General features: G+C 32.5%; 1 protein-coding gene and 1 long non-coding RNA gene across 2 annotated transcripts; both read left to right on the top strand.

Moving 5' to 3' along the window:
• Nucleotides 1-3574: 3574 nt before the first annotated feature.
• LOC143075429 (uncharacterized) lies at nt 3575-18085 on the top strand. Its single transcript, XM_076250829.1, has 5 exons — nt 3575-3910; nt 4425-4663; nt 6170-6974; nt 9216-9242; nt 13660-18085. Exons 1-5 carry the CDS (start codon nt 3760-3762, stop codon nt 17955-17957), a joined length of 5520 nt encoding a protein of 1839 aa, XP_076106944.1. The 5' UTR covers nt 3575-3759; the 3' UTR covers nt 17958-18085.
• Nucleotides 9598-12003, top strand: LOC143075428 (uncharacterized). Its single transcript, XR_012978310.1, has 3 exons — nt 9598-10124; nt 10869-10937; nt 11698-12003. It is a non-coding gene; the product is annotated as an uncharacterized LOC143075428 (long non-coding RNA).
• Nucleotides 18086-22179: the final 4094 nt, after the last annotated feature.

The raw sequence follows: 22179 nt of genomic DNA, 5'->3' as shown, positions 1-22179 counted from the left end.
AGAAACTTAAATAAGAAAAAAATAATCAGCAAGACAAGAACGTTACAGACAATAGAGATGAAATTTTCTGATGACTCCTTATTGGAGTTATTGCCCGTTATGGTTATTTTTTTACCATTCATTTTGTGGTTTGCCGTACATGATAAACATTATAATGGATGAATAGAATATTTAAATAACAAAAATGATCAGCAAGGCAAGATAAAAAAAAAACAATTCAAAACTTGCTGATATAGTTAATGACATTTACTCTTAATAGGAGTGATTGCCCTTAAATAATAATTCATGTACCATCTTTTGTTTGCGTTAAGAAAACCTTAAGAAAAAAATTGTCCGTAATCCCAATCTGTCGTGTAGGACCAAAAAAATCAGATTCGGTTGTCTGGGAAATATGACCGTGAATAACAGAGTGGAACTAAATAGACAAAGAGCTCAACAATATAAGGTCACCAAAAATGTAATTTTTGTCATGAATTGCAATAGAATTATTCTTTTCTTTTAACTTGTCTTCTATGTTAAAGAGAGTTCGTTGTTGGTTATTTACATAGACCAAGTGAGTCTCAAAGGCTATTTCGACCCTCTAATATTTGTTCATACTCCAAAGTCACCATAAGTTTTAAAAAAATAAGCAATCCAGACTAATAAGTTTAAAAGATCTAGAGGGCCATGCGAAATAAAATTACATGTCATACACGTGATTAGATATGACTTAATTATCTTTTAGAATGGTACATATACACACATCCACTGCATTTAAACTTAAGAAAAAAAACACCCCACTTACATCATTTTTATTTTATTTCAAACACAAATAGTAAAACGTGCTACAGATTTAATAGGTTTGACCACGGTTCCTAAATTCTATTCTTTGAATTCTAATAGTCTAGTCAATTGAAATTGCCTTTGTGAAAAATTTACGTCGTTGTTTTAGGAAATATTAAATTAGTCTAAATAAAACATATTAGCCTCCTGGGCAAAATATGTGTATGTGTAACATAACATCATGTATCCTATGACTATTGTCGATCGAAAAAAAAATGTCATTTCAAATATTTGTCCACGGACACTTTAAATTTTCATAATGAAATAGTGTCATTGTCAATGAGATGTTTTCATATCCTTCTGGACAATATTGCACTATGAAAAAAGTAAAATAACAAAAATACCGAATTCCGAGGAAAATTCAAACGGGAAATCTGTAATTAAAAGCTCAAACACATAAAATGGACTAAAACAAATTTCTACAAAAAGTCCTCTCCCATGGAATAGTTTGATATTTTGATGAAAAGTATGTGTATAATCATTAATTGCAGCATAAATTACCTATGCAGGTTGCGTATTTTTACTAAATCAAATAACACATTTATTTTTCAAAATACTAATTGTTTATCACCTTTCTTTCACGAAAACAAAATTTCATGACATTTCTGTGATAGCCTGCCTCAATATAAATAATATGTTCGTAAATACTTTATTTCGCGTTAAGACTTTACTTGTCAGTTTTGGGGCGATATTAATTTCGCGATTTTCAAATTTGCTTGAAGTGATTGAATAAGGACAGTTTTTAATTTATGCATATTCGCGATGATTTATTTTGGCGTTATTTTTCTACTGGCGAAAGAGGCGCAATTAAATCATCGCATACATTAGTTTGTTTACAATATATTGGATAACCTCCATGTAACTAGATTTATATACCTATATGGAGTTATTTTCATTCAGAACGACAGGTCATTCTTTTTCAGAATCAACCCGGACGATACCATGTTTCATTGAAATATGCTCCAAGGCATAAAATAATGACCTGTGTGAGGTCATTATTTTCCTTGATAAAAATGCAATCTATAATTTACTTCAAAATTTTATTCGTCTGATAGTTTTTAGTTGCCGATTTGGAAATTTATTTTTTAAAGTTCAATCGATTATAGGTTTAAAAGAAACCGTCATTGCCCGCATTTTAATTTTAGAAACAAATAACGTGAAGTTTTGTTATTTTATCGCTACAATAAAGAAACATTATCATATATGTGAGATGAATTTTAATGTAGACTTTAATAAAATAAAGCCAGATTTAGCATATTCGTGTGTAAGATTTTGTAATCTTATTGGGTCACACTGAATAGGTTGATGGATTTTGATTGCTTGCTTAACGTCCAGTGGCAAATATTTCATGCATGTTCAGGACGACACACACTGAATAGGAAATCATACTGTGACCAACATGTATTTATATTCGTCTTCGTGTCAGGTCTTAACTTTTTTAAATTTATGTATACCTTAATTTTACTCTATCAAATGATCAACTAATAAGATAATCTGATATTCTATAAAATAACATTAACGTAACTCACAAAAGGGTCGGGTGTGGAGGGTATATAATTATATCCTGATTATCTGTTAATAAAATGTATTGAAATTCAAAAGACAATCTTTCTGAATTTTTCATTCGATTCAATTAAAATTGTTAAAAAAATAACCACTTTTCCGCGATAGAAATGACATTACAAATAGAAAATAAACATACCCCCTCCCCCTTATCCATAAACTTAGTGGTACAATAAATTACTTACAATGTGTCTTGTATTTGTCATACACCGTTATCAGATGGTAACAATACATTTGTGTCTTACTTCATGCAGTTACAGTATTATTTTTTTTATTGTATATGGATAATAATTTTTAAAAGGTTTATATCTAGATTGATTAGTGAGTTTCATTTCACATTATAAATGAGCCGTAGGGCGTATTAAAACCTGAACGCATTAGAAAGGAACATCCCACTTTAGTGTTGTCGGTAAAAAAGGATACTAAATTTTGCAAATCTTTATAAAAAATAACATTTTTTTGACGGTATATAAGTCAGATAATGCATATTTTAAGGTTTTTCTTGTCGTAGAACACACCTCGGGGTGTCAGGATTGCTCAAAGAAAGACGTCCCTACGGTCGGTCTTTCATTTGATCAATCCTGACAGCCCTCGGTGTGTTCTACGACAAGAAAAACCTTAAAATATGCATTATCTATAACAAAATTCCATACTTTAATAATTTGATGTGTTTGAGCTTTTGATTTTTCCATTTGATTAGGGACTTTCCGTTTTGAATTTTCCTCGGAATTCAGTATTTTTGTGATTTTACTCTTTTCGTATTGAAATTATTTCATAGATGTGGAAAATATTCATGTCGGGTTACTTTAACAAAACAATTTGTTTAGGCCTGACTAAGTTTCTGGCATATGTTCTGATTCCGCTTGACCCTTTTTTCATAGTTCAATGACTGCATTGAAATATGCATATATTTTTTTTAAATATTTGCTTTTTATGAGTAAGAGAATAACTTAATTTGATTTATATATTCTTGCATAATTTTTTTTAAAGTTACAAATTTATAAACCTACAACATGTAGCTGAAGTAGCATACACAATTATAGAAGTATGGCGAAGTATAATAATTTAAATGGGCATGCTAAGCAAGACATCACATGCATTCGTCTTGAATTTTTTGTGGATCAAATTTGCCCTCAAAATGAAAGTTACACATTATATGATTTTACTTATTTTATTTTAAAGGATCACATAGACAGGATGTATTTTGAAACTTGCCAATAGTTTGGCTACAGTGCTTTTTAAGTGCAGTACTGTAGCCATTGAAGTAGATGTTTATCAAGTCAGACTAATACCATAACTTCAGGAAAAAAACACATCTGAAGGAACCAACATGAGTCAGTTATCAGAAGAAGATTTTACTACCTGAACCTAAATATGGCTTCAAAGGCTGTCAGGATATATTTTGATTTTGTTCATCCACCATATGGACTTGCAGGAGAGCTTGGAAAGACTTCTACTTCAGTAAATTTGAAAGGACTTCGGTTTATAACAAAACTACAACTGCAAAAATTATACCCTAGTACTGGTAGGTTGAATAAACTTTTATTGTATATTTTTTGTAGTGAAAGAGAGGCTGAAAATAGCGTAGCAAAAGGGGCATTATGTTTCACTCTTGTTATTCTCTCCGCAAATATTTCCATCCGTACGCGTCACAGTCGGTTTCCGTTCTGTAACTTCAATTTGCCTCAACCAAATGATATGAAACTAATACACAAAGATTATTACCACATTTCACAGATCAAGTTCGATTTAGGTGGTGTCATGTTTACTGTTCTTAAGTTATGTCCCGTTATATAATTATTTGCAAGCGGGGCCATCATCTGTACCCCATGGACACATTCTCAATTTATCTTTTTTTGTAATCTAATGGTGAATTTCTTAGTCCTGTCAATAAAATGAAATATAACTTATCAAGCTGTTTTGTACATTAAGGACTTGATGACTATCTTCAAAAGATCGTGACACTTTTCTTTATAGCAATTAAACCATGATTATAAGTTTTTGATATTAATGATGTATTTGAATAATATCTGTTACAGGAAGTACTGTTGTTCGATCAGAACACTTTGATACATCACTTATAGTTTGCCTTTTACGAAATATGACACCACGTGAGAGTGCCCCTATAACAGGATGGGATAACTTACCACAACCCGGAGATACCAGTACAGGAGCAGACCTCGCGAGAGTTAAATGGTACCGGAACAAGCTAGTTCATAGCGAGGTTGGGAAATTGTCTCCAGCAGGTTTCACTCAGTACTGGGGAGATCTTGAAGGTGTTAGTATTTAAAGATTTTTATTCCTATAGTATCAAGTTATTTGGGAAGACATTTCTAATATAGTTCGGACTTTGTTATTTTCTGACACTGTGACTACATGCTTATTACACCATGCATTTTAACAAATACTAGTACTATATGTTTTCTTATGAAAAGGACAACATTTCATCCAGAGAGGGGTAATTCTATCTTTGAGATCAAAGAAAAATTGAAACAAAAATTCCTTCTTCAAAGTATATATTTCATATTGTTTATTGATAGTGAGGATATAAAGTTAGAAATAAAGCAAATTTATGGTAACATGGTTTTATAAATTGATTCTAAATTCGTTTTCTGTTGACTACCTCCTTGGTTATTTGTAAGTGTGCTCACCTGGAAAGCTGGAGGTCGTTATCTGGTACAAAGCAGGTTTACTCATATTGCATTGCCAAGTTCTCGTCCCGAATATACAACAGACATTAAACAGGCATCCATCATCATTTTCGTAGATGTCTGCTAGTAAAAGTATCAATGGTATTGCATGTGAATCAGTGCTAATTTGTTATATGATTTCTCATCTAAAGATGTACGTAAAACTTTTATGGAATACTTGAATGCTCACTTTCGCAATTGCATGACAAAGATGTTTGGATGGTCAAACTTATAACATTTCTGTTTTTTTATTACATTTCTTAATGGTGTTAGTTGTGTTACTTTTACCAAAAAATTAAGGACAATATTTTATATGCCAGAGTATATAAGGGTTCATTTATCCCTTAATAGTCAGTTTCTATCGTGTCTGTTGACAGATAGAAGAAGTAAAAAGGAGAACAGTTTGTTTATTTTTTATTCTTAAACTGTTAACACAAAGGAGTTGTACAAGTTGTTTTTTATTTTAATTCTTTCATTACTTGGAGAAAAATTCTTTTCCAATATTTGTTCTTTTATTGTTATTTCTTTTATGCACATTTTGTAAGTCTAATGATTTAAATTGACAAGATAACAAAAATAAACATAATTTTCGTGTGTTTAATTCAAGTCAGTGGCTGTCACATGTCTTATGTTATTGTTATACTAAGGAATTGGTTTGATTGGCGGATCTTTGATTGTTTTAGTTAAAATTATTCACAATTTGTATAGAGTCATAGCAATTCAGATCTTGACATATTGATTAATATTTAAGGACTGACTGTAATATTTTTTCTATCTATGAAGAAAAAACATAACAAATGTGGTGCACACTGAAAATAACGCGCGTAGTGGGTTATTTAACAGTGTGCATCACATTTTTATGTTATTTCGAATAGACTGACAAAATATTACAGTTATTTCTTATAATTTAATTCTAAATTCTATTTTAAACCGGGGTAAATCATGAAAAAAACGTCGATGACAGCATGGTCCCATGACAAAATTGTGTCTATGAAATGATAAACAAAACGACGTCAGCCAATCAGAAGACGCGTTATATCCAAAATTAAATTATTTACCGTGTAAACACAAGACTGTTTTATTATTTTATACAGGCTATTGAACGTCTTGGTGGAAAAACACCACTGAAGGAAGCTCAGTCGGCACAACATATTGTTTTAGACAAATCACTAACAGAGATGTTAAACATAGTCAGAATCTGTGTGAATGATGTTGCAGAACATGCAGAGAAGATAGATAATCTTCAGTTAGATATTGAAAATCAAAAGACCATTAAAATGGAACATGAAAATAAAATTGAGCGGCTTCATGATTCTCTACAGCAAGGAGAAGGTGAGGCACTGAAGCTTGCTTATGAACTTTCTGATCACAAAGGAACTATAGACAAATGTCAAGAGGAGATTGAAGCATGTTCGAAAGATATAGAGAAGATGGGTCATATAATGGAAGGAATACAGGCAAAAGCATTGGAAGGACAGAACAAAGTTGACGAATTGACACAGCATTTAGTGGGACTTGCTTGTAAACATGATACAAAAATGAAAGAATTTGATGAACAGATAGCAATTCAAGGAATACAGATGACAAAACATGATGTACAGTTGGCAAAACATGATGTACAGTTGTCAAAACATGATGAACAGATAACAATTCATGGTGAACAGGTGGCAAATTTTGATGGTCAGTTGGCAAAGCAAGGAGAAAATATTGTAATGCATGATGAACAGTTGGCATTACACGTTGAACAGTTGGCAAATCTTGATGGACAGTTGGCAAAACATGATGAAACGGTGACGACACAAGCTGAACAGATGGCAAAACATGATACACAGATGGCAACATGTGTAAAAGACATTGACTTTATGAAGAAGAAACAGTTTGATACTGGTGTATCGTCAGGTAATTTTGGTTATGTTTTCAATTTGAATTCTTTGTTGAGTAACGATAAGAAAAACGGATTATTCAAAAACATTAAGTTACAAAATATAATGTCAAAATTACACCATGACCATGCCCCCCCCCCCCTAAAAAAAGAAAAATTTAATTGCTATCTGCCCTACATAAAATAAAATAGATCAATGATATGATATATACTGATATTAAGCACACTTATAAATGTTATAGCCTTATGTTGCTGAATACAATACTGATAATATGTATGGTACCAATATTACTGATTCTGGTAAAACCTTTTGCAAATTCAAAAAGCATTCAGAAATTAAACAGCTAATGGATCCAAGAAAGACCAAAGGCAAAGCCAAATCCGGTCAAGGAAAAATGAGCGAGATGTATTCCTATATTTTCCGAAGTAGTGGCTACTGGACTGGTACTGACCTCGGGGACTAACAGTCCACAAGCAAAAGTATGAACTCCGTGGTATTAATTACAGTAACAGTACCATTTTTTCTGCACCAAATGTGCATTTCCACAATTTCTCTTCAGTGATGCTAGAGGCCAAAATATTTGAACATCATGAATTTATTCAGAAAAAGAAGAGCTGATAAGGACAACAAGCACAAAAAGTATAGCATGAACTGGACCAGGAATTAGAGCTTTGCGTAAGGGCTTATAAAGGCAACAGTAGTATACCGCTGTTCAAACTCATAAATCCAAAACTGAGAGAAACGCATTAAATACAAGAGGAGAACAACGAAACAACACTACAATGCAACACACACAGAAACGGACCAAGCAACAGACAAAATCCCACGAGAATAACAAACACAACACCAAAACCAAACACATGAATTTGGGAAAGACCATGACACGTCTTATCGCAATGTGAATTTACTCAAAAATAAGAGAAAACAAACGACGCAACGTTAAAATGTAACACACACAGAAACGAACTATAATATAACAATGGCCATATTCCTGACTTGGAACAGGACATTTTTAAAGAAAAAAATGGCGGGTTGAACCTGGTTTTGTGGCATGCCCAACCTCCCCTTTTATAGCTTATATTCCTTTATTTATAACAATTTCATATTTTTCCTACTGTTACAGTGCTTTTGTGTTTTTGTATAACGCACAAACACACATTATTATAGAAGAATGACTATTGACAAATGTCTCATTCTTAAAATATAAAGAACTTAATGACTGATCTCTGCGTCCTCTTTTGCAATATTTATTATGAAAAAGATACATATCTACGAGATAGTTGAACTTTATGGAATATTTGTTTCACAAATGACAACTGATATGTTCAAGTGTCCTACACACAATCACATCTCTACATCGAATGAGACCACATGTGGATAAGGATTACTGAGATGTTTTGTATACTGTTGTTTTTCTTTTGTTCCTCTTTTTTCTTTGTCATGATGCTGCCAGATGCGATTTCAAGAATGTCCTTTTGTTATCTTTTGCTTATCCTATACTATTAACATCATATTATCATAACATATAATATCACGCTCTTTCAAGGTTATACTGTACTGGTGAGTCTTATTTAGACGAAACGCGCGTCTCGCGTATTAAATTATAATCCTAGTACCTTTGATAACTATTTACACTACTGGGTCGATGCCACTGCTGGTGGATGTTGCGTCCCCGAGGGTTTGACCAGCCCAGTAGTCAGCACTTCGATGTTAACATGAACATCAATTATATGGTCATTTTTTTAAATTGCCTGTTACAAATCTTTGATTTTTTTCAAAAACTAAGGATTTTCTTATCCCAGGAAAACATTACCTTAGCTGTATTTCGCACAACTTTTTTGGAATTTTGGGTCATTAATGCTCTTCAACTTTGTACTTGTTTGGCTTTATAACTTTTTTTTATCTGAGCGTCAGTGATGAGTCTTATGTAGACAAAACGCGCGTCTGACGTATTAGATTATAATTCTGGTACCTTTGATAACTAGTTTTACCTTTTTGCTAAGTTCAATGAAGAAACTATCATTATGTTACCATCAAAACACCAATAAACAGTTGACATGCTTTATCAGCAAATTTTCATACTTTTAACAACCCTTTGTTTGGCAAATCTTGAAGTTTGAAATGTTAACTCTATATTACATATACATGAAATATATATTTAGGTGGAACTGGTATGTTTCTTTTTGGAGATAATTTAATCAATGTTTCGTGTTATTCAATTTTTATTGTAAATATAACAATTGTTTATATTTTTCAGTTGAAGACATTAAAAGACGACTAGAGGGTAATAACTTACTTATATTGTCAATCATTATTTTTATTAGTTAACTAGGAATTATTTTGTGGGACCCATTACACTACAAACTGCTGAGAGTCTGAAAACACCAGATTTTGTGCTCGACCAGTAAAATCGAGCACATATTTTACTCGACTAGTCTCGACATTGTCTCAACAGTACTTAACTGTACTTAACTGTACTCAAGTAGGTCTCGACTTACTTAATAAATCTGATTAAGTTCTTGATGATCTTGGTGTAGTATGAAATGGTCTCGATCAAGCCTAGACCAGTATCGACCTGCCTCGTTCTGCTCTTCACCCGTCTTGACTCAGTCTCGACTAGTCTGGACATTCACATTTGGGACAATACCCCTAATGCGCCTTGAAATGAGGAACACAAAAGTCACGTGTAAACAAAAAATCTCTGTGTAGTGATATTTGACACATTTCTATGATAAACAAATGACTGAGCTGAACCATTAGTGTTAATTTAGAAAATAAGGGAACACAGAATAAATGTGTAAAAACCATGGAGCTATGAAATGTGTTCAAAGTATTAAAATTTCAAAGAACTTATTGTGTTAAAATTGGGATTTTTTACCATGAGGAGCGACATCGCAAAAGGATACTCGGGGTTTGCTAAATTACGGAAAAATGAATCACACTTCGTACCCCGAAAATTTAACCACATATGTAAAAATGTCTCAGCTTCGAAACAAGCCATCATACATATACAAGTTTACGATATGGGCTGAGCAACAGAAGAAAACGTTACCATTACGGCCTATGGAGAAACAATTGCGCATATTGCCCCATCTTGTGAGAAAGGATCCAGAGATATCTTAAGCTAATTTCACCTTGTACACCACAGAAAATTGTTAAAATGATGGTTAGTAGTTTTTTATTTATACCTAGTTATCATAAATGGAATCAGATAAATATTATTGATAAAGAACAGCAAAAATTCAATAAAATTTTCACTTTTAAATGCATTACTAGCACGGGGCTGAACACTTTTTTTAGGCACAATCATAACTTTGTTTACCCCCGAGAGATCCGAAATGAATTGTTTATTCAATTGAAAAAGGCAAGAAAAAACTTACATGTAATATAAATAAATTGTAAGTAAACATGACACAATAGTCTTTGTTATGCAATTATCACTCTGGTCTACAGGAATAGCTGATAATCAAGGGAGATAACACACTTCACACGAGTAAAGTGAGATACATCATACATGTGCTTTTATCCAATGATTTGACCCTGGTCAGTTTATATCATATGCAAATAAACAGAAAAAAACCATGTACATGTATTACGAAAATCACGAATTACTATTGTTAATGCACACGAGCAAAACACAAGATATTGTCATTTCTCAGTGAAAAAGGGGGAGGGTCAAACCTTCTTGAAAACAATATTGCTATTCAACTACATGTATTAAGCTAGTTAGCTACTACTCATTGCTTCTAATATAAACAGTTTAAATGAAGGTGGCTAAGCCACAAGGGAGAAGCATTTTTCTTTCTTTGTGATAAAACTTTCAAGAATTAGATTTTTCTCTCTCAATAATACTTATGTATTTAAATTAAATGATAACACAGTTTGAATTAATTTTTTTGTCTTATTTCAGTTCCAGACATATCATTACTTTTAAATATGAGATGACAAACTAAAGGTTTTAAAAAGTCCTGAATAACTGGTAAGCATTTTGATTGATTAGGTAAGCTCTAAATTATTTATTTATGGTATTTGTGCAAATGAAATTACAGTCGGTATGTTAGAAATATGCTTATATGAAAACTGTTGCTATGGTCTTGCTATTAAATGAAAAGGCTTGGTTACTGATCTTTTCGACTCAACATTTCGAGTTAAATCTTGCGGCAACTGATTCTCATGTAACACTACAAACTCTATTTAGCACTATTTTGATCTGTCATTATTTAATGACGCCATAATACGTGTGATGTCACAATGTTTCCTTTAATACCTCATGTGGATTTCTCACTGACAAAGGGTTTTCACTGAAATACATGTAAAAAGCCTTTTTTTCTCAAATAGAATTATGTGAATGGACAAGTTTTGAAAATTTGCACTTCATTGCACTCTAATTACATGATAAGAATGACTTTCCCAGTAGTTTGAGGGGTTTCCACAGTATTATATACCAGATGTCCACTAGTAAGAATAGTTATTTTGGTTTTTTTTTTTATGAAATCTACATTTTTGCATAATTTCTCTGTCAAAATGCACTTTAAGACACAAGAAAATGTTATAGAATGCTTTAATAGGGTCTGTGTATTGTAATTTAAGGTTATCATCAGAAGTTTTGTCCTTGTTTTGACTAGTAAAGGTATACTGGAAGAAATTAATTATACATACACGTTGTATTAAAAATAAATGAATATAGCGATAAAAGTGTCATTGCCATATAGTGCTGAAACGACTTTATTTTTTTTCAGAAATGGACAAAAATGCACAGATTTATTCAGAATGTCATACCGATGAAGATCACCTAAAAATATTTGGAAAAATCAGAACTATGGATTTCAATATGGGACAATACCCCTAATGCGCCTTGAAATGAGGAACACAAAAGTCACGTGTAAACAAAAAATCTCTGTGTAGTGATATTTGACACATTTCTATGATAAACAAATGACTGAGCTGAACCATTAGTGTTAATTTAGAAAATAAGGGAACACAGAATAAATGTGTAAAAACCATGGAGCTATGAAATGTGTTCAAAGTATTAAAATTCCAAAGAACTTATTGTGTTAAAATTGGGATTTTTTACCATGAGGAGCGACATCGCAAAAGGATACTCGGGGTTTGCTAAATTACGGAAAAATGAATCACACTTCGTACCCCGAAAATTTAACCACATATGTAAAAATGTCTCAGCTTCGAAACAAGCCATCATACATATACAAGTTTACGATATGGGCTGAGCAACAGAAGAAAACGTTACCATTACGGCCTATGGAGAAACAATTGCGCATATTGCCCCATTTAGTCTTGACTGGTGTAAATTAACCCATCTAACTAAATTAAATATAGATATTACAAAATAGCAGTTTATTTGGTAGTTTGGTTCATTGCTGTGAAATTAAAGAATTTTATCAATAGGTTGAAAAAATGATTAAATTCAGATAGTCATCTTTAATTATTTCTATAACTTTTTTTCAAATCAACTTGGATTTTCTTAAAATTCTTCAGCTATCTCAATTATACATTGAACTTACAGAATGTCAGGTTGTTTTGTAGTTTGAATAATTGCTGTCAAATTTTAGGATTTAATTTAAAAGAAAAAAAAGCTAGAATTTTAGTCGTACTGAATTCAGATAGTCATCTTTAAATTTGTTTATTCTTTTTTCAAATTTACTCGGATTTTTATCAGCTATATAGCTATCTCAGTTATATTTTGATCTTACTGAATCCCAGGTCGTTATGGAAATTGGTGTATTGCTGTCAAATGTAAAGACTTAATTAATCTAGGTAAAAAAAGCTAGAATTTGCAGTTCGGACTAAATTCAGATAGTACACTTTCACCTTTTTATAACTTTATCAAATCAACTTGGATTTTCATCAAACTATACAGCTATCTCAGTTATCTTTTGACCTTACTGAATCTCAGGTCATTATATTTTTTGACATGTTGCTGTCAAATTTAAGGGTTCGAGTTGAAGGCTGTACTTTGACCTAAAATGGTTTATTTTAACAAATTGTGACTTGGATGGAGAGTTGTCTCATTGGTACTCAATCCACATCTTTTTATATCTATATTATTTGTGTTAGATGGAGAGTTGTCTCATTGGCACTCCTATCACATCTTCCTATATATATATAGTTTGTGTAATCCACACCACATAAACAAGTAAATGGATTTCAATTTAGCATACAGATTATCTGCAAAAAGCTCTATTGAAAAGCTTTAATCCGCGAAGCAGATTATGTAAAATGTGAAGAGTCAAAAATTAATTTTATTGTTCAATAAATACAAAATAAATTATTGCCATTCATTATAAATAAATTTCTATCAACAATAAGGCTCAAAGAACTTGTTATATTATTCATATTAACAATAACAACGTACACACATGTAGGCGTATGAATACACAACGTCAGAATGGGCGTGTCGCCATAAAAATTTACAACATTGAAAATAATAGCAATACTTTTAACCAATTCGAAGAATACATCAAATTTATTTCTTAAAAAATACTTTATTGTTTTCGGAGTTTACGTTACCACACTATGCATTTGTAATGTGCATATGAATTTTCGGAGTGTGCATTTTTGAGTCAGCTGATATTTTTCTGTTTAAAGATGAGTTTGTTTTATTCTTTAATCATTATCTGTATTGTTTTATTTGCATTGATAACCTACTATTAACGTATTTATCTATATACATATATTCGTAGGTGATACTAAAGCACTTATCGAGGAAGATATAAAAGAGGATACATTTGTTATGACTAAAGCAGTGAAAGATGGATTGTTGTTGCTGAAACAAAATGGAGTCTTATTAATTACTGGGCATGCAGGTACAGGAAAAAGTAGGATAAGTCGTCATATTCTTCACATAGTTTGTTCAAAAAACAACGCATACAAATGCTTGAAGCTAAATACATTAGAAGAATTGGAAAATATGATACATAGAGAAGAACATGCTATGGTTTTACTTGATGACATTTTTGGGGAAACAAATTGTATTTATAATAGAGAGAAAGATATCTCAATTCTAGACAAGGTTCATGCATATGTATGTAAAGGTACTATCAAAGTCATCATAACAATTAGAGATACAGTCAAACGTCAATGTCATGAAGTGTTTGAAAATCATAGGCTGTTTAAGTTCGAGTTTATTGATCTTAGTTCTGACAATTATACACTTGAGTATTTTGAAAAAAGAAAGATTCTCAACAAATACATGAAAACAGTTCGACATTCAAACCATATAGGGAAAACGGGTTTTGTTGACTATAACGGAGTTGTAATTGTAGATGAGAAGGAAGTTTTAGAAATTATATTGGGCAATCCAGTCAAGGGGTTTCCACTAGCAGTTTATCAGTTTGTCCATAATGAAAAATATTTCCAGCTTGGATGCAAATTTTTTGACAGGCCAACAGAAGCTTTGCTAGAAGAAATAAATGAAATAAGACGTAAAGGTGAAGATGAAAGAAAGTTTATGATACAGTACGCTATTTTAGTCTACATTTCAATTAATGCAAACTGTATTAACCTTGATAAAGGCTCCAATGTTACAGAAATCAAAAATATGATTGAGGCAATCTATGAACGGACCGTCAAATTGAAACAAACCAACATATCAGATACCGTCAAAGAACTTAAAGGAAGTTATTTAGTAAATACTAGTAGTCAAAATCACAGGATTTACAGCCTACATCATCAAATGCTACTGGAAAGTGTTGTATTGTCCTTTGCACAAGTCGATGAGGAAAATAAAAACAAGATCATACCTTTACTAAGCTGTTCATTTGTCCTGAAAATGGTAAAAACGGTTTCATACAACGAAAAGGAAGGAGATGTTGTTTTGAGAATATCAACTGGCAGTTATAAACTATTGGCAAACAGAATAGTTGAAATATATATGGCAACATTGCAGGATGTACATTCTTTTGTGAGGAGCTTAAATGATAGTGAAATATTTCAACAAGACGGTTTGCTGCTGCTCTCTTATTTACTGGAGGCTTTTGAAAAGGAAGATAACAAAGATAAACATACTGAAAATATGATGAAATCTGGTAGCATTTATAAACTCCTTGTACATCTGAAGAACAAACAACGTTTTCTCACCACTTTACTTGATATTTCAGCAGTCAAATCAGACACAACATTTGAGATGTATACCTTTATATTGCAAGAGCTTAAACAAATTATCAAAACGAGCCATGATTGTTGCGCTGTTTATGAAATAAAATCTGCGTTAATATCATCTTTATATGATATCTGCTCTAATAAAGATGTAAGATTTGTTAAAGCCACCTTGGATATACTAGAAGAAAACAAAATACCAGTTTTACTTGATCAAGGTTTAAGTCTTTCAAAATTAGGATTTTCAAGATTTGGTGTGTTTGATGATTTTGATTGTGTTAGATTGGATAATACATACATTGTTCTTACATTTTGCATTTGGAAGGCTTATGAAGTGTTTAATGAACCAATATTAGAATACTTACTTTCAAAATACAACGAGATTCAATTTGATGTTCCTTTGTTTTTAGAGATGATTTATACAAAAGATTGGATAGGAACTGAATCATCATTATCTTATAAGCCGTTGGAATGGATGGTAAACAGATTTGCAGATCAAAACGTAGTTAAATCTGACTTCATCCTAAAAACGGCTTGTCAATGCAAATTGTTTGATACAGTCGTTTATCTTGCATCCAGTAAATCATTTGATGCCTATTCCAGTTTAGAAATATTTCTCGATGACTTTGAGTTAATTAGATCTTCTGATTTTAGTCGAAATAAAAACTTGTTTTATTTTCTTTGGTCAAAAATTAACAGTGCTTCAATAGACTTGACTCCAATCGTTACTTCAATTTTAAGGAAAATTCGTTATCATGTTATTCCTGAGTATGTGTATAATGCCTGCCTACCAGTATGCTTAAATAAAAAAAGTTTATTGACCTTGGCATGCAAGAATGCACATTTTTATTTGGCAAGTCTAATAATGGAAAAAAGCCACACCATAGACATCCAGTCTACTTTTATTGCAGCATGCATGCCAGTTGAGACGAGATTCGATATTTTGTTCAAGAGTATATTCGCGGAATCAGATGTGGAAATTGATCAGTTAGAAATAGTAGAAAACATCCTTTTAAAATTTGGGTGTGAACAGTTTGATCTGAAAACTGCATGTCGACAGGCATATCAGTTTGGAAATTTCAAAATTATAAAATGGTTTGTTCAAAACATTGATATAGTTAAGTTGGATTTGGAAATCATTATAAAGACGGCTTTAGTTGGGAAAAAAATTGAAATATTGGAATACATTGTGAATGAAAATGTCATTGCAAATTTGGATAAAATGGATATTTTAAAATACATTACTAAAAACTATATTGCCAGATATTATGTTGTAATATTGAAAACAGTTAGTGTCATCTGGAACAGTGCAAAGGAAAAACGTGAGTTAAAAATGGAGGAAATAGTAAAAATGGCTTATGAAGGGAAATGCTTTGAGTTATTAATGTGGATTCATCTAAGCTGCAAGTTACATATATCTATTGATGCAGAAAAAGTATTCTTGTTGGCATGTCAAGAATGCAGAATGGATGTAGCAGAATGGGTACTGCAGAACTTTGATCAAACGTCATTGAAAATCGACGAAGGAAATGTATTCATTAAAGCATGTGAAAAAATGTGTAATAAACCAGACGTAACACCTCAATTCGTTGGAATTATAGATTGGACGCGTGAAGTTTCTCCAATAAACCCCTTGGATCTCAAGTCTGGTGTTATAAAGTTAATACGTCACGTGGAGAAGGTGACTTGGAAAATAAGGGATGACTTTATGGATTTCAAAATGAATTTAGTTATTGATATATTGGGAAATAACTTGATTTTTTTAAGTACAGACGATATTGAAGAAATAATGAACAAATCACTTGAACAGAAGTATTATGATCTTGTAAATTGGTTAATGGTAAATAAAAGCTCTTGGTCATTTAATAAACAAACTATTCTAAACAAAGCCTGTGCAGATGGTGAAATTAAAACCTTAAAGATGCTAAAAAAAGAATTTCATTGCTTAGACATACATGAAGCAATAATCCATACATGCAGTAGTTCATGGTTTTCTTCAAGTCACTGTCAGTACATACATGACCAGACATGTATGTACATTTCTTATAATGATGATCAGACAATTGCCTGTTTAAATCTGTTTTTGGAAGAAATTCATCATAACACAATTGATATCAGTACTATTGTGAGGACAGTGTGTGAAGAGGAGGATGTCAGTGACAATGTAATGACATGGTTTCTTCTTAATCTTCCCCATGAACAAATACCAATTAATGATGTTTTAATTGCTTGTTGTCGACTTACTAAATTAAATCATGTGAAGTACATATTACATACATTAATTAATGAACAGTTTGACATAACAGAAGCATTCGAATGGGCCTTTTCAATGTTGGGTGATTGGGAAACTAATTATCAACTCCGCCTATGTGTTGTGGATTGTCTTTTTCAGAGGTTTCGGGACAAAATCTGTAGTTTATTCATTGATCTGAATGAACTTATTGAATCGAGGACGTGTTATAAAGTATTATTCTTTTTAGAAAAAGGTCATTGTGGGAATACAAACATGACGAAGCTTTTGCAGGGAGCATATATCAATGGACATTTTAAAGTAGTACAGTGGATTTTAGCACATGATGACCATAAAGAACTGGATATTCAATCTACATTTAGAAATACTTGTTGGAATCTAAATATTCGAAATCAAGTAAAAAGTTTAGCCTTAATGTGGCATTATTTAGATGTTACAAGTAAAACCAGGATTGGATTGAATGTTGAATCATGCGCCTGTTCGTTGTATTTATTATCTCGGTTGTTAAGTTATCATGATAAACACGAAGACCTGAATAACTGGTTATCTTACATTAGTAAAACAAACCAAAGAATTCTAGGTTTACCTGCCGGTCAAATGTTTAATTCTGAAAGAGGTGAAACTAAAGACTGATATGAATCATATGCTGACCAAATCATGGGGACTCCATACAAATACGTGGATCATCCATATGATATGAAATACCATGCATACTATGACAACTGAAAAAATATCGTACATTAAAAGAATATTATACATAACATTTGTGCCAATCGATGGATGGAAGGTTAACTTAAGGGTTTTATTATCCAAGGCATATACTACCTTAGTCGTATTTGACATAACTTTTAAGAATTGTGGGTCCTGTAGGATCTTCAAATTTACACCTGTGTGGCTTTTTAACTATTTTGATCTGAATGACATAACTTAACTCTCAAATTAAAGTCATAAGAAATCTCAAATTAAAGTCATAAGAAATCTCAAATTAAAAAAAATATGCATATGTTTTTTTTATAACTAAATGGATAGTTTTCATTATACAACTTATGTGCATATACTTTTTTCTGAGGAAAATTCTTTAATTTGTCCACATTTAGAAGAAGATCACTTATTTCTAATTGCTTCCTTTCAGGAAGCATTTCGCCGACATATTTTCCGTATGCATAGTGACCTGAGCGTAACAGTCCTCGTAAAAATTCGGTGGTCGCAATACGCATGGATCTGTCATCAAAATAAACAATTCTCTGATTTTACATCCCAGCTCCTTTGTTCTAACTGGGGTGATCTGAGCCGGATCACCCCTACCAGACCACCCCAGTTTAAGTTTCTTTGTTATGCATGCTTTCCTTTGTTCTGTAACATTTTAGCGGGAATGACAAATCCAGTATAAAACTTATAATTAATTATACGGAGAAGACTATCTATCAAAATCCACGTAGAAAAAATCCAGTGTATATGCTGGGGTTCGAACTCAAGACCTTTAGCATATCAAGCCACGACACATACCACTAGACCAGGACGACTGGATACGAACTATCAGAAATTTAACATACTTAAAGGAAGCAAGATATTTTTATAACTGGGGCGAGTTGGCAGACCTTTACTCAGTGGGTTTTAAACCCTTTTCGTTAAATAAATGAGTTGTAAGACTGGTTGTTCAATTTGATTTTACACTTTTTTAAAGTTGGGCGAGTCGCTTACAAGAGTGGGGCGATTTTTCATAAAGTGGCGATATAGTGTGGGCCGATTGGCCAGTGGGGCGAGTTGACATTATTTGATATCTACTCATCGTGTTTGGGGGTCATAAAGGGTATATACATCATATAGTAATATATAAAGTATATTATAATAGTTGTGTGGCGTTCTAAACTAGATTTTAAGAATTGTAAATGGTTTTTCGTCTATTCTTAATCAGCTGGGATGTAAAATAATTATCCCATTCGGACTTGGTGTGTCAGTGTAAGATCACCCTCTGGCCTCCGGCCATCGGGATGATCTTACACTGACACACCGCGTCCTTATGGGATAACTATTAAGTACATGTTAAACACGTGCTCAATACCCATGCTTTTTTGTTATTTGTTTACTATAAGGTGACAATCGGTAAACTTCGGCTTCAAAACACGGCATTTAATGAGCAGCCATATTTGTTAAATCATAACAGACAGAGAGAAAAACAATTGACGACTATACGAAATATTTGCGTAAAAAATTAGAAAATCGTGCACAGAGGACTAAGTTCGTATATATACATGCATTGGTAAAATAATTGGATAAAAGAAAATGTTCACCACTCACTCGTTTCATATGACTTTAATATAAAAAAGTTCAATTGTAATTGAAATAAAAACTTTATATTCTAACTATTTAAAAAAAAATCACGCTAATCAACTCTGTTAATCTCTTGTATTTAGCACGTCGATCAGTTATCATTTTAAAATTGAATTATGATCACTGAAATTGAAGAAATATGAAGTAAACGTAGTGATCGTGTTTCTCCGGTCAATACACATATGCTCTGTCCAACGGGCTCCCTGAAAAGAAATTAATATTGTTATGTATAGATGTTCACTAACTCGAATAATTCTACGCCCTCTAGCCTATCGAGGCTTTGACGCGTTCTAACTGTGTACATGCATTCAGGCGTTAATGTAGCAATCGGAGATTATGCGGAGATCAGCGGAATATAACGACTGACATTATTCGGGTTAGATGTTCACATGATTTCTGTGTACGAAATACAATTAATTCATCGAAAAAAATTCGCTATAAAATAAAAAGTTCCGACCTGGTCGTCGTTATTCTACGTTGGAGTTTATTGAATATTTAGCTTTGAAAGTATGATTTATATAACTAAGAACCTTAACCTTTCTTTTTATATTAACTATGAACGATTCCGATTAATTATCGGGTAATTTGAAATATGGAAAATGTAAAATATACCTGAACATGTGAAGCCAAAAATAATATAACAAGAACTCTATAATAGCAAAATTTAATAGACAACTTTCGAGTTCGGGGCATTTCCGTCAAAAACTCTGGTTTTAGTGAACGCCATTTGTGCGTTTAGGGGCGTCGTCACTTCCATTCCAATGTTGAGCGAGTGGTTGGAAAAATACAAATTCTATAATGTACGAATTATTCTGCAAATTGAATTCTCAAAATTGACAATCAGCATTGCTGTCATTAGGGAATTGTCATTAAGTACCTACAGAACAACCATTATTTCTAGTTTATCCTGCACAATGACGATCACTAAGACTCTTGATGAACGTAAATAGTGCAGGGATACAGGCGACCCCCTCTATCTGGTAAATGACGTCATAATGGCGCGTATAATTGACGAGTTTTTTTTTCCGGTGACGGATGAACTCGAAAGTGGTCTATTGCAAATAGAAATATCCTAAGTTTCAACACCTGTTATTTCACAAAAACTGTCATTGACTTCATTTTAAAACATCAGTTTCAAATTATAAATACAAAGTCCTTTTTTTTTTTTAATTTAAAGCATAATTCCCCCAAATTTCATAATTCCACCAACTAAACCTTTTTATTGTTATATAGAGATTAATACATGGCCTTTTCCATATCAGCCTGGGTATCATCCAGAGACCCCCATATCAGCCCGAGACGGAGTCGAGGTGCTGATATGGGTCGAGGGATGATACCCAGGCTGATATGGAAAAGGCCATGTATTAATCACTTTATCATATACTTCCGACAATAGATTTATGTAAGGCAAATAAACAAATGCAATAACTAAAACAGTCAAAAACTTTATAAAGAAAATAAATTATGAATCAAATATACTATAATTGTCCAACAACAGCATCACTACCTCCTTATATATGTATGGTAACATTTCCTATAGAGGCATTTTGAAACATTGAAAATTTTACGATCATTACTAATCCATGTTTGTTGTACTATAAAATGATTCATAATTGTCAATGGCATTTGTTAGCAAGTACTAAACTATCCCCATAAAAGTTCCCGTAAATTTTGACGTCGTCATAAAAAAACATCTGACGTCACAATGGAAAAGTAAACAACCGATACCGGAAACACCGGAAGTAACTTGCACGAGAGGCACTGATATGGTTTTTTTTGCACGAGAGGCACTTGATATGGGTTATCTGCCCGGGTGGGAAGATATGGCTTGTGCACTTCCGCCCATTACACATATGCAAAAGCTATCATATTAATGCTAAGTATATGATAAATAGAGATTAATACATGGCCTTTTCCATATCAGCCTGGGTATCATCCCGAGACCCCCATATCAGCCCGAGACGGAGTCGAGGTGCTGATATGGGTCGAGGGATGATACCCAGGCTGATATGGAAAAGGCTATGTATTAATCGCTTTATCATATACTTCCGACAATAGTTTTATGTAAGGCAAATAAACTAATGCAATAACTAAAACAGTCAAACATTTTATAAAGAAAATTAAAATTATGAATCAAATCATACTATAGTTGTCCAACAACAGCATTATACTCCTTATATATTTATGGTAACATTTCCTATAGAGGCATTTTGAAACATTGAAAATTTGGAAGAGTTTTACGATCATTACTACTTCATGTTTGTTGTACTATAAAATGATTCATAATTGTCAATGGCATTTGTTAGCAAGTATTAAACTATCCCCACAAAAGTTCCCGTAAATTTTGACGTCGTCATAAAAAAAATCTGACGTCACAATGGAAAAGTAAACAACCGATACCGGAAACACCGGAAGTAACTTGCACGAGAGGCACTGATATGGGTTTTTGCACGAGAGGCACTTGATATGGGTTATCAGCCCGGGTGGGAAGATATGGCTTGTGCACTTCCGCCCATTACACATA

This window comes from Mytilus galloprovincialis, chromosome 5, assembly GCF_965363235.1.
Source record: "Mytilus galloprovincialis chromosome 5, xbMytGall1.hap1.1, whole genome shotgun sequence".
Classification (NCBI taxonomy): Eukaryota; Metazoa; Mollusca; class Bivalvia; order Mytilida; family Mytilidae; genus Mytilus; species Mytilus galloprovincialis.
This window is presented reverse-complemented; position numbering and strand designations above follow the sequence as displayed.

Bases quoted from the DNA above. Each gene is read 5' to 3' on its own strand.
- LOC143075429 (XM_076250829.1), top strand. From the start codon at position 3,760: ATGGCTTCAAAGGCTGTCAGGATATATTTTGATTTTGTTCATCCACCA. The intron at 4,664-6,169 runs GTTAGTATTTAA...TATTTTATACAG, and splicing joins ACTGGGGAGATCTTGAAGGT to GCTATTGAACGTCTTGGTGG. The intron at 9,243-13,659 runs GTAATAACTTAC...ATATATTCGTAG, and splicing joins CATTAAAAGACGACTAGAGG to GTGATACTAAAGCACTTATC.